The 13443-nt window shown below is 40.1% G+C and overlaps 1 protein-coding gene across 1 annotated transcript in view; it reads left to right on the top strand.

The window, feature by feature from the left end:
* The window catches only part of SH3YL1 (SH3 and SYLF domain containing 1), a 39566-nt gene extending 27956 nt beyond the window's left edge, over nucleotides 1–11610 (top strand). The window contains exon 10 of the mRNA XM_070732922.1: nucleotides 10461–11610. Coding sequence (XP_070589023.1) covers nucleotides 10461–10654 — 194 coding nt within the window. The 3' untranslated portion in view covers nucleotides 10655–11610. The remainder of the gene's footprint in view (nucleotides 1–10460) is intronic.
* The last annotated feature ends 1833 nt before the right edge of the window (nucleotides 11611–13443 follow it).

Genomic DNA, 13443 nt, shown 5'->3' with positions numbered 1-13443 from the left:
TGATTAAAAAAATCAGATTTTTAAAATTTAAAACTTTTTAAAAAAATCAAATTTATTTTAATAAAATGCTTTGGAGTAAAAAAAATATATCTAAAGATAGTTTTCTATCTAAGATACATTAACAATTTAGTTTATTCAGCATGAAAGGGAGCTTAGTTATGTAGCATGAGACTGTATATTCTACAATATTTACATTTTGGTAAAGTCATACAATGAATCCACGCTCTGAAAGCTGAGATAACATGCACTGCATTGATGCGTTCAAACAATTTCATAGTAACCATGAGATAAATCATAAAGCAAAGTTCAGGAATATTCCTTTATCCCATTGTTTTGCAAATCTATGTAGACTACAAACTGTATGATTCAAGAGAAATGCAGTTATAATTAAAGTAAAACCTTCTAAGCAGCTTAGAAGTATACTGTATTTTTCAGACTATAAGACACACCATTTTACCTCCAAAAAGAGGGTGAAAACATGGGTGCGTCTTACATACCCAATGTAGTTCCACCTACCCAGCCACCCCCACCCTTTAGCCTCTGCCTCTCAGCAATTTACCTCCTTGCAGCAAAAAACACAGAGCCTGTTAAGCCAAGCATCTTATTATCAGCTCCCCGACCATCAGTTGAGTGAGGCAAGCCAGCTAAAATGAAAGTGAAACTAGAGCAGCAAGGAAGCAAAATGGAAGGAAGGGGCAGAGGCAGAATTTTATTTTCTTCTGCTAATCAGTTGTTGAATCTAGATGCAAGGAGGTAAGTCAATAACTATAAATGTCTGTAGAATGTTCAAATTATTAGACTTATTTTGAAAAGACTGCTTTATTATTGTTCTAGACAACTTTAAAAAATGAAGAAGTTTTTTTTAAAATGAATGCTTGATCTGAAGAAGCCCAGTGCTATTGTATTTTCTTTTAAATAGCAGAGAATAATATATACTTCCAGAAAGCCAATTTTAACAGTTCTGTACAAATATAGTCTGAAATGTAACAGTGTCCTGTTTAGTATTAAAATAAAGCAGCTGACTTAAACCCTGATTTAGTCATATTTGGAGTAGATCTGTTTATAATCGATAGTAGTGTTGGGCTAACCGAACTTGCACAGTTCGGGTTCGTATTGAACTTTGCGGTGTTCGGCATGCCCAACCCCAACTTTATTAAGAGTTCGATTTCGAGTTCGGCATTCGTGCCGAACACCGCGAAGCGCTACCGCCTGGCTGTCATCTGCTGAGAAGAGGAGAAGGAGCCGGGAGCCGGTGGCGGCAGAGGAAGGCGAACACCGGGGAGCTGTCGGCCATTCGGGAGGCTGGGAGGGAGGCACAAAAGGAGGTGGGGAATGCCACAATGGGATTCTGTGGGCGGAGCTTTGACAATACGGAGACTTCTTCCTGGTGCATGGCTTTATTTCGGCCGGCCAGGAAGAAGTCTCCGTGTCATAAAAATTTTTATTTTTATGGAAAAGGACGCCGCAGCGGCTCTGCAAGCAAAAGGAGGTGGGGAATCTCACGATGGGATTCCAGGGGCGGAGCTTTGACGACACAGAGACTTCTTCCTGGCTCATGGCTTTATTTCCAGAAGTGTTTGGGTTCGGCAAACTTACCCGAACTCCACCGCCAAATTCGGGTAAGTTCGTCGAACCCGAACTTCGTTGGATTCGCCCAACCCTAATCGATAGGACTTCGTGTGATTACATTTAAGAAAAGTTTCTAGCATTAATATATAATGTACATTTCTCCAATTCTTTGCTATTTCTATCAGGCACACATGCACAGAAATACACAGCAAACAGTGCATATCATCTCTGCTGTTTGCTGTTTGGCAGATTGCTGGGAGGCAGAAGCCTTTTTTCTTTATTTTCCTCCCCCTAAGCTAAGGTGCGTCTTATATTCCTGTGCATCTAATATTCTGAAAAATACAGTAATATTAAAAAGCACCTGTCATTTCACATCCATCATGGCAGCGTAGCATCCACTCATCTGCTGTCTGCCATGTTCCTCACCTTGTTATGTCACTGCTGCATCAACAGCCATCCCATTAAAGTGAATGAAACTGTTGGTGAGTCAACAGCGAGTTAGAGTGGGAGCCCCTGTGGGACAGTTGCTCTTTAAAAATTATGATTTAAATCGAGTTGATTTAAATCAAGCCTTTTTACTAGTGATTTAAATCATGATTTCAGTCATGATTTCAATCGACTTGATTTAATCCACCCTGGTATGGTATAATATACAGTATATAAGGTATAATATACAGTATACATTCATGGAGAGGGGCGGCATACAAGTCAAATTAATTAATAAATAATAAAATAAATAAATATGTTCTCACAGACTGTTGCGCATAATATCCTGACATTAGTTCATAGGAATTAGCAATATTTTGCCCTTTTCAGACCAAATAGCTGAGTATACATTGTGAATTCTAAGTGTGGACACAGTTTGTACAGGATAGGCTTATAGGAAGGTGGCTTCCACATTACAGTTGTAATATAAAAACAGAAACAGGTTACAAACTTAGTGAGGATGAAGGAAACATGCCCTATTGAGCACAATGAGGTTTTTTCTCAGAAAGAAGGAACATTACACTATCTTGCATATCATGTTTTATGAATATCATATCTATGGGGGGGGAGGGGGAAAGAGAGATTAAAATCTTCAGAGAGATTTTTATACAAAATCAAATACTACTTCTGGTAGTACTATAGAACTACAGTTCTAACACATCTAGCAGCACAAAGGAGGCAAGACTTTGCCTTAATAGTTATATTTAACTGCATCCTTGAGTAAGAGCTTTTGTAATATCATTGAAAAAGGTACTTAAATAATAATGTTTGCCTCTCATAAGAACAGACTGTGTATGTCTCTTTGAAGCAGGTAAAATATTTCGGTTAAACCAGGGCTCCCCAACCTCCGGTTCCCGGGCCGTGCAAACAAGTGAAGCCGCATCCGTTGAATGCAGGCAGGATGCAAAACCACCACTCCTCCAGTCCACAGAAAAACCTCTCTCCATGGAACTGGTCTCTGGGGGCCAAAGGATTGGGGGCTGCTGTGTTGAACTGTTTTGGGATAATGAGAACTGATGTTCATAAACTGGGTTCCAATATATTTGTAATACTTTTAATGGCATAACCTATATAGTTAGTTATAAACTATAAGGGTAGCAAGCCAGATCAAGGTGACTGATAGATATGTATATCTGAAGATCCCTAAGTAAAGGTATAATCTATCTAAATCTATATAATCTAATCTAAAACTATAATCTAAGTTTATAAAATATGACATGCAATACTGAATCCTTTCCCCTTTTAAGGAGATTTATGAGAGCATAATTTATTTTTGTGATTCTCTGGTGGAACTTAACAGCTGATTTTAAAGAATAATAATCATGCATTTCATAGTATCTCTCTTGCTGTTTTAACTAATCTAAATTTTCTCAATGCTGTTCCTGAAACAGGAAATCACAGAAATCTTTCTAAGATTACTTTGTAACGGCTCAGCTACAATAAACATTGCTGTGATCGATTCTGCAATCGTTTTAAACGAAGCCTCTTTTTTGGCATGTACTTTCTTAAAATGACAAAAAATAAAGTTGCAGTATAGCAAAGATTTTTTTAAAAATCGTAAAAAAGCCATTCTCCTGCTGAGCCAGCTGATTGTAAAGGCACATAGCAACTGAGGTCAGTGCATGCTAGGACTAAAAAATTGAGCTCTTTGTTTTTTGTGTATTTTGGGCCAATGCCATTGTGTTAAAATAACTGAATAATAGGCACGCACTAGAAACATGTATTTTTCTGGCATTCTTAACTTGGTACTTCTGCTGCTTTTGCCAAAAAAATAAATTCTTACACTGTGTAATGGTCTTTCAGCCAAACATTGAAAATATCACTAAAACTTTAAAACTCTTCTCCATCCAGGAGCGCAGTAGCTTGAATTCTGAGGCAAGTAATAAAGGTTACAATACTTAAACAGTAGAGATATAGAAAAATTTATGTATGTGTAAATGCCAGTTGCATGAGCAACATGGATCCATTGATTTTTTTGTAGAAGTACCCAAAGGCTGATACGCAAGCCTTTAAGATAACCTTTCTACCTGCTTGAAAATGAAAATCTGAAGCCATTAGTTTGGAAAGCTATCTTAAATATTACTAAACTTCACACAGCTTGTAGTTGTTGGAGGCAGCCTCATCTGTTGTTTATGTATCTGCCTTATTTATTTCTATTTCGGCACTAATATCGGAAGTGGGACATAAGTTGTTGTATTATACCTGGTTAAAACTAGTTGGTTCAACTTTGTCTCTATTGACCAACAATGTTTTTCCAGAACTTCAGATGGGAATCTTTCCCAGCATTACATGAAGTCAACAAGGGTAGTACTTGAGACCTAGAGTGGAAATATTTGAAATAAAGGATTTTGCAAGAGAATTTGGAAGAGAATTAAACATATGATTTGCATATCTTCTCTTAAAATTTCATTGTTTGAATATGAATATGTCTCATTCATTTATAAACAAGTGGAGATTTATTACCATTGCTTCTTATTTTGTCTTCAGGAATCTTGTCCGAATACAAGCATCTTGCATATTTTACAAAATAGAAACATAGAAACATAGAAGACTGACGGCAGAAAAAGACCTCATGGTCCATCTAGTCTGCCCTTATACTATTTCCTGTGTTTTATCTTAGGATGGATATATGTTTATCCCAGGCATGTTTAAATTCAGTTACTGTGGATTTACCAACCACGTCTGCTGGAAGTTTGTTCCAAGGATCTACTACTCTTTCAGTGAAATAATATTTCCTCATGTTGCTTTTGATCTTTCCCCCAACTAACTTCAGATTGTGTCCCCTTGTTCTTGTGTTCACTTTCCTATTAAAAACACTTCTCTCCTGAACCTTATTTAACCCTTTAACATATTTAAATGTTTCGATCATGTCCCCCCTTTTCCTTCTGTCCTCCAGACCAGTGTTTTTCAACCAGTGTGCCGTGGCACACTAGTGTGCCGCGAGACATGGTCAGGTGTGCCGCGAAGCCCAGAGAGAAAGAAAGCAAGAGAGAGAGAGAAAGAAAGCAAGAGAGAGAAAGAGAACAAGAGAGAGAGAAAGAAAGCAAGAGAGAGAGAAAACAAGAGAAAGAAAGAGAAAGAGAGAGAGAGCAAGAGAGAGAGAAAGAGAGGGAGGGAAGGAGAGAGAGAGAAAGACATAGAGGGAGGTAGGGAGGGAGAGAGAAAGAGCAAAAAAGAGAAGAAGGAAGAGAAAGAAAGAGGAATGGAGAGAAAGAGAAAGAAAGGAAGGAAGGAAGGGAAAGAAGGAGGGAGAAAGAAATAGAGTGAAGGGGTGGAAGAGAGAGAGAGAGAATTTTTTTGTCCAAACTTTTTTTAGCCGCGCCCCCCTCCCCCCCCCCCCCGGTGTGCCCCAGGGTTTCGCAAATGTAAAAAATGTGCCGCGGCTCAAAAAAGGTTGAAAATCACTGCTCCAGACTATACAGATTGAGTTCATTAAGTCTTTCCTGATACGTTTTATGCTTAAGACCTTCCACCATTCTTGTAGCCCGTCTTTGGACCCGTTCAATTTTGTCAATATCTTTTTGTAGGCGAGGTCTCCAGAACTGAACACAGTATTCAAAATGTGGTCTCACCAGCACTCTATATAAGGGGATAGCATGGACTCTCTTGTTTGTTGTATTTAATGTAGCATGGACTCTCTTGTTTGTTGTATTTAATGTAGCATGGACTCTCTTGTTTGTTGTATTTAATGTAGCATGGACTCTCTTGTTTGTTGTATTTAATGAAGTTGCCTGTCCAGGCTTAGACACTAAAAGTAATGCACTGCAGCAATTATTAATAATATGTGTTTTAATAATCAAAACCAGATAAGTGGCTGTTGATTGCTCTACATGGGTCTCTCCAAGAGAGAGCAGTAATAAAATAAAGAATCAAAGTAATAGCTACAAATTGCTGTAGATTAGGGGTGGGTTTTCAACTTAGCTCACTACCAGTTCGCTCCCTCCTGTGGTGTGTGGGTGCACCATGTGGGCGGGTGCACATCAGCAGTAACAAAAAGCTGGGAGGGAAAAGCCCCCCCAAAAGATGGTGACTTCATGTCCAGTGCCGGAACTTGGCTTCTGCGCATGCTCAGACAGAAAAAAATAAATTAATAATAGTAATAAAAAGATGGCAGCACCCATGGACTGGCACCGACCAAATCAGGTTGGTGACATAATTGTGACATCACCAATGGATCACTACCGGTTCGGGCAAACCCTGCTGTAGATATATATGCATGTGCTCATTGTGATTTTTTCCTTTGCCCTATTGTAAAATTAGCATTTAGAATATTAGATGATATTTTGGCTTTTAAAAAAAAAATAATACTGTTCATTGTCTTTGTTATGAAAATCTATTTCATATATAATTATTCTTTCATTGCCACAAAATGACTTTTATGCCTATTTTAGCAGATAGATATTAACTTGTCACAAGTGAATTTGGAAATATGGGAAATGTTCTGTCTTTGGTTTCCTTTTGCAACATAATTATCCCCTGGGATATGATCCAAACATTCTACTAAGATTAAACTGATAAAAGCATGATTGAAGATTACAGTAGATATATATTTTTATTTATTTTTATATTATTTATTTATAAATAAAGTCACTTTAAGAAGGACGGCATAGAAATCTAATTAATAAAAAATAATTGTCAACACATGCAGAAGATAGTAGGTAAGGTATAGACATAAACAAAAGAAAGTAAATTAGGCAGTAGGACAGGGACGGTAAATTAGGCAATAGGACAGTAGGACAGGGACAGTAGGCACAATGGGGTGCTTATGCATACCCCTTACAAACCTCTTAGGAATGGGGTGAGGTCAACTGTAGATAGTCTAAGGTTAAAGTTTTTGGGGTTTGGGGAAGAAACCACAGTCAGGTAGTGCATTCCAAGCATTGATCACTGTTGCTGAAGTCGTATTTTCTGCAGTCGAGTTTCGAGCAGTTTACATTGAGTTTGAATCTATTATGTGCTCATTTGTTGTTGTGGTTAAAGGTGAAGTAGTCATTCACAGGAAGGACATTTTGGTATATGTTTTGTGAACTACGTTTCAATCAGATCAAAGGCAACATAGCTCTGAGCTATTTAAGCCCAAAATTTCATGTCTGGTGGCAAAAGAAATTCTGTTGTGAGCAGAGGCGTGAAGAACTCTTCTTGTGAAATATTTCTGAACTCTCTCAATTGTATTAATGTCCGATATGCAGTTCCAAACAGGTGAACTGTATTCGAGAATTGGTCTGGCAAATATTTTGTATGCTCTGGTTATCAGTGCAATATTGCCAGAGAAGAAGCTACACAAGATTGGGTTAGCAACTTTTAGTGCCTTTTTAGTGATGTTGTTACAATACAATATTACTGCAGTAGCTGCAAGTATTTTCCAGTACCAACAGCAAAAAAAGAAACATGGCATTTTTGTATTTAAATCAAATTAATACTCACAAGAAGAGTCAGGTCATTCTGGATAGCCATTTAAAACTTTCCCAACATACGTTTCATGAGAATGTAGAGAAGAGAAATGTGGCCTTAGACTTTGTCAATATACTTGGTTTATTATAAGTCACCTCTTAGTAGAAGTGGGCTTAAAAACCATGTAAGAGAATGTGCCAGATGATGTTGGACCTTGCCTGGATAATGTTGTAATATCGTATTTCTCAATGTCAGCAACTTTAAAATGTATGGACTGCAACTAGCTGGCTGGGGGATTCTGGGATTTGACATCCATACATCATAAAGTCACCAAGGTTGAGAAACACATACATAAAATGGAGAGCAAACATTACTGCCAAAATCTGACAGCACACCAACATTTGCTATCATGATCAAAGATAAATAACAAATGTTTTCTGATTATTTTGCAAAATATGCAGATAGTAAAATATAGGCATGCCTCATTTACGAATTTGAGCCTGTAAAGGGTGCTGTATGCAGTTCAAAAAAAATTAATTAGCTGGAAGTTCTGTCTAGATTAATTAGGTCTCTCTGGGATAGGTTAATTATGATCTTGCTTCCTCTGAAATCACTGAGATGAGAGCAACAACATATCTGAATCAGGTTCAGTAATCAAAGCTGTACACTATCCTGGACCTAAGCAGTTTTATAGCTTCCCAGCATCTCAGCAGACAGGGCACTTTTTCTCCAAGGATTTTAGCAGGAAAATAACAGTTGTCTAGCGTAACCTGACTGAGACATCAAACATCATCCAATTCCATTGCAAAACGTTGTAACTCTACCCTGAGTTACACATACTCTACCCTTAAATACCTATAGGAAGTGGTCAGCAATTCCCTGGAGTTAACAAACTACCCTGGTAGTTTGTTTAAGAACTTAAGAACTTTTCTAGATTGCCTCTACTTAAGAACCATTTTCTACTTAAGAACCCAAGCCCGGAAAAATTTCCCAGGAAATTTGAGACAGGCATGAAGGCCCAGCCAGTTTCCTGCCATTCCCCCTTTAATCCCGGCCATCTCGGGCTTTTTTGGGCTGCCAGAGGAACCTTTCAGTGGTGCTTAAGGAGGCTTTGGCAGCCCAGAGCGAACGGAGTGTTTTCCTTTCTCTGAGTGCTTGGAGTGGGAATAAACCACTTCACTGTGGTGACTCCCTCCCGCTGCACCTGTTGCGAGGTTGCCTCCCAGAGCGTCTGAGCACAGAAAGGCAAAAGGGGACACTTCGCCCCGGCCAGATCAACTTGGCTTCAGCCAAACCGAGGAGTCACCACAGTGAAGGAAAGGTGCTGGCTACAAAGCGAACGAGCGAGAGGAGAGGGGAGCCCTTCAGCATGGGAAGGAAGAGGAAGCAGGTAGCAGCAACATCCGCCGCCTTTCGGTCAAAGGAGCAGGAGGTTCCTCCTTCTCGACCGCCTGGGTTTTTCTCTCTGGCATAGTGTATGGGAGGCAGCCTCGTGCCGGGTGTATGGGAGGCGCATGCTCCTCCTCACCGCCTCAGAGTCCCTCTTTTCTTTTCTTTTTAAGCCTTAAAAGAATTTTGGATTTTTTTGTTTCCCCTCACCTCACCTTCTCCCTTCGGCAGTGACTGTCCTCCTCCTCTTCTTCCTCCTCCTCCTCCTCCTCTCACCCAAATTCCAAGCTTTTATTTCTTCCTAATGGTTTTGCATGCATTATTTGCTTTTACATTGATTCCTATGAGAACATTTGCTTCTACTTAAGAACGTTTCTACTTAAGCACCTGGTCACAGAACGAATTAAGTTCTTAAGCGGAGGTACAACTGTACTTCCTTTTTTCCATACAAGTATTCTTGTCTTTTTCTTAATCTTCTAAAGCGGGCATCTAGCAAAGGCTCCAGATCTTCTTCCTCCTCCTCCTCTAAGTTAGACTCTACTGTTATTGGCATATCTGCAACCTCTGGTGGTCCTTCAGGTTCATCCAGGTCTATTTCTTCCTCACTCTCTACATCAGCTAGCAACACCACTGGCCTAGGATATACCAAGCTGGGCCTGGCTCATCCTCCTCAGAATCTATCATTACCAGAGTTGGATGAAGAGCACTCACAACATACACATAAAATGATCTCTAGCAAATTTCAAGCTTACCTCAAGAAATTGACCCGAGGAGACTTCTTTCAGCTTTTGTGTACCTGTTTCTGTACTATTTTTTCCTATTCTAATGTAGCAATACTAATAACACAACTCATAAAGTCAACATATTTGATTTAGAAGTTACAGATTAATGGATCAGCATGACTTGATTACTTAGATTTTTTTTTTTGTTAAAGGTAGCATTGTAGCACCATCTTGGGAAAGCTTTATACTTGAAAGAACTTAGTGTACATAATGATTAAGCAAACTTGTTCTGCATAATCTTGCCTGCTTATGCAGAAGCAAGTAACTAGTTCAATATATTTTCAAAATGTGTTTTTAGTTGTGTGGAGAACATATTTTTCTCAAGATTTAGGGCCTTTGCAATCCAGTCAATCACTTTCTTAAAATTAATCTAGTTTAAAGAAGTAATAATTTGTCAATTTTGTGTTAGAATGAAAAAGAAACAACAACAACAAAAAGATTAACTTGGCCAATTTGGCTGTTTTGCACCATTTCAAAAGCATTTCGTCTTTTAAGAAACTAAAGTTAAGGAAGACGAATTTGATAACTTGACTAAGAATTTCTTTATTTCTTGCTGTTCTAGGTAGCTCCTCAGATGTTTACATAGGCATCTTATTTATTTATTTATTTATTTATTTATTTATTTATTATTTAGATTTGTATGCCGCCCCTCTCCGCGAACTCGGGGCGGCTCACAACAAAAATATAAACAATCGTACAAATCCAAATAGATTCAATAAATTTAAGTATTTAAAATAGTTTTTAAAACTATTAGGTTTCTGAACTGTGAAATTGGCTGTTCCTAGTAAAATATGACACAGCTGAATTTGTACAAAGCTAACTTACTTTCTTTTTCCCCCCCAGAAAATTCCAAGTCCAGTCCTACAATTGTGACAGCCATATATCCCTTTCAAGGACAGCAGCCAGGAGATTTGACTTTTAACCTTGGAGACAAAATCAAGGTCACAACAAAAACAGATTCCCAATTTGATTGGTGGGAAGGAAGTTTACATGGCAGGACTGGCATTTTTCCTGCTAATTATGTAACACTGAACTAAACTATTTACTTAAAAATGGCCTTATACTTTTGATTGGTAACCTTTTCTTAAGTAAACATAAGACTGATCATTTTATACGTTTTTTGATTCAGTTCAATGTGGGCTTCTGTAAGAAAGATCCGTTACAGCACTCTTTTCATATTTACCTACCCTCCCTATATTTTACGGAAAGTCTCATACTATATGTCTCCTAAATTCAGTTTTCCATTCTAAAAGCTAGAGATTGGATTGGACAAGGATATAGAAACACTGTTGGATTCCTGGGATTCCCCTGTTCTGTTTCATGCTGCTGTTGACAGAGGAAATAAAGTTGCTACTGAGATCTATAAGGGCTCTTCTATTTAAGTGGATCAGGCTTGTTTTATAGGATCACTCTGCCATATTTTTCAAGCTTTTTTAGAAAATAAATTCAAAAATTAATATTTTTCATAAATTTGAATAGCAATAGCATTTAGACATTTAGCAGTACTTTACAGCCCTCTCTAAGCAGTTTACAGAGAGTAAGCATATTGCCCCCAAAATCTAGTTCCTCGTTTTACCAACCTTGCAAGGATGGAAAGCTGAGTCAGTCTTGAACCTACTAAGATTTGATCTGCCAAACTGCTGGCAGCTGGTGATCAGCAGAAGTAGCTTGCAATACTGCACTCTAACCACTGTGCCACTGAGGCTCTTTCTATAATCAACAAAGCATAGGACTAATTGGAATGAGCTACATGGGAGGTGCTGCATTTAATATATTGTGTATTTAATATTGGTTTCATTACTAATTCAAAATACAACCTTAAATTATTTTTGCCAAGGGTATTTCTGTATTTCTTCTGAACAAAAGAATGTTTTCATATATGTACTGGTTTTAAGCATGTAAATGTTATTCTTTTGGATATGGTTTAAATTGCTGTTTGTGTTTCTTATATTTAAGCTAATAAATCATGATGAATAAAAGAAGAACCAAACCATCTTATATTGTTATATGTAGTAACAAACATTTGCACTGTTCTCGATCCACATGAGTATTTCCCATAAGTGTTCTGTCTGGGTCCCCCCAGACGCCAACACCAACCAAAAAGAGTATCCAGACACACTGGTAAAAAGCAAAGGCAGTTTATATACTGGAAAGCAAACACAGGTAACAAAAACTGTTCTTACAGACAGGAACACGATGAAGCTTCACAGAGGTTTCACGAAGGCCAGGCAATAAAACAGGATTCTTGCTGGCAAAAACAACACTGGAGATAATAAAACCCATGCCTCCCCCAAGTCTTTCAGCCTTCTAGGCCGCAAGCCAAGATCAGAGACGCCAAGAATCGAAGCAAGGTCACAGGACTCCCAGTTGATAACTCTCCACAAGACTGTAAGGGCGGGCCTGCCTTTTCAACCCTGCTGAGGAGAACCACACCCAAACCCAGCTGTTGCCAATTCAGGGATGGAAATACCTTTCTAATTGGCCCCTTCTTTGAGCTGCCCGTCTCTGCCTCATGTCTATTATAGCCTGTGCGTCTTCATCCAATGAATCCAGGCTACTAGCTGGGGAGAGCCCCCCCCCCCCGGGGGTCTCAGGCTGCTCTCCCTCCTCTTCCTGATGTTCCTCTCCCCCATCTGCCTGGTCCTCCCCCTCCTGGTCACTGTCCTCCTCGTCTGGGCATGGATCCGGCAGAGCTCCAGCCGGTCCCTGAGGAGCCTCAGGCTGAATCACAACAATAAGAACTCACAGTTTCTCTGCTAAGCTCCAAGACACATCTTTTAGTTGTTACTCATCATATGTAGGATAAACTTCATTCTCTGGTTTATGTAAAGTGTGTTATCTGTTTTTAATTAACATACAAAGCAAGAATGCAAAAGTGATTTTAAGAGCATAGCAAACTATGTTTCTCAAAACCATAAAACAGGAGACAAAATGGCAGCAAAACCATAGCAGGCAAAAATAATACAATATAGCATAAATGTGGCTGAAGTCATGCGTGAATAAGAAGTCTTCTGTACAACTTGTAAGTCCTGGGAAGGGAAATGGAGTTTGGAGTGACCAATGCATTGAGAATGCTTTCTATCCACTTGCTATTTTCCAGAAGTGTCTCCACCATGATGGCATTTTCCCTAGAGATGAAGGAATACATTATATCAGCGTTTCCCAACCGGTGTGCCGCGGCACACTGGTGTGCCGCGAGACACAGGCAGGTGTGCTGCGAAGCTCCCCGCCCGATCTGCCCCCTCTCCTCGGCCGCCGCCCCCTGCCTTGGGGTGTGACTTCTCTCGCGGCGGCTGCGGCTGCAGCTTCAGCTCCTCGGGACGAAAGCGCTCCCAGCCCTCTCTCGCAGCCCCCTGGCTGGGAGTGCTTTCGCTGCGAGATAGGGCTTTCTCCATCTGTTTCGGGAATGCCGGCCCCGCCCCGCCCCTCTCTCGTGTGCGCCGCTCCCCTTTTCTCTCAGCCCTCCCTGGCTTCACTTCTCAATCCCTCCCTCCTTCCGTCTTTCCTTCCCCTCAGCCATTCTGTCTGGGGGTCTCCCGCTCTTCCCTTCCCCGCCTCCCAGGCTTTGCCTTTGCCACCCCCACCCTTTTTTGGTTGACAAGGAGTCCTTTGCCGCATCCCGCAGTTCGCACTCGGCTCGAGGCCGCTTTCCCTGGCTGCGCTCGGAACCGACAGGGCACTGCTCTTTCTCTCTCTCACTCTCTCCCGTGAGGCGGGGGAAGGGGAAAAAAAGCAAAAAACCCCTTCTTGCAGCGGGCCCGCGCTCGTCCCTTCAGCAGCGAGGGAGGGAAGTCAGAGGGCGAAGGAGCGAGCGAGCGCTCTTGTC

Source organism: Erythrolamprus reginae, chromosome 1 (genome assembly GCF_031021105.1).
Source record: "Erythrolamprus reginae isolate rEryReg1 chromosome 1, rEryReg1.hap1, whole genome shotgun sequence".
Lineage (NCBI taxonomy): Eukaryota > Metazoa > Chordata > Lepidosauria > Squamata > Dipsadidae > Erythrolamprus > Erythrolamprus reginae.
The sequence above is the reverse complement of the archived record's forward strand: the minus strand, read 5'-3'. Positions and strand labels throughout refer to the sequence as shown.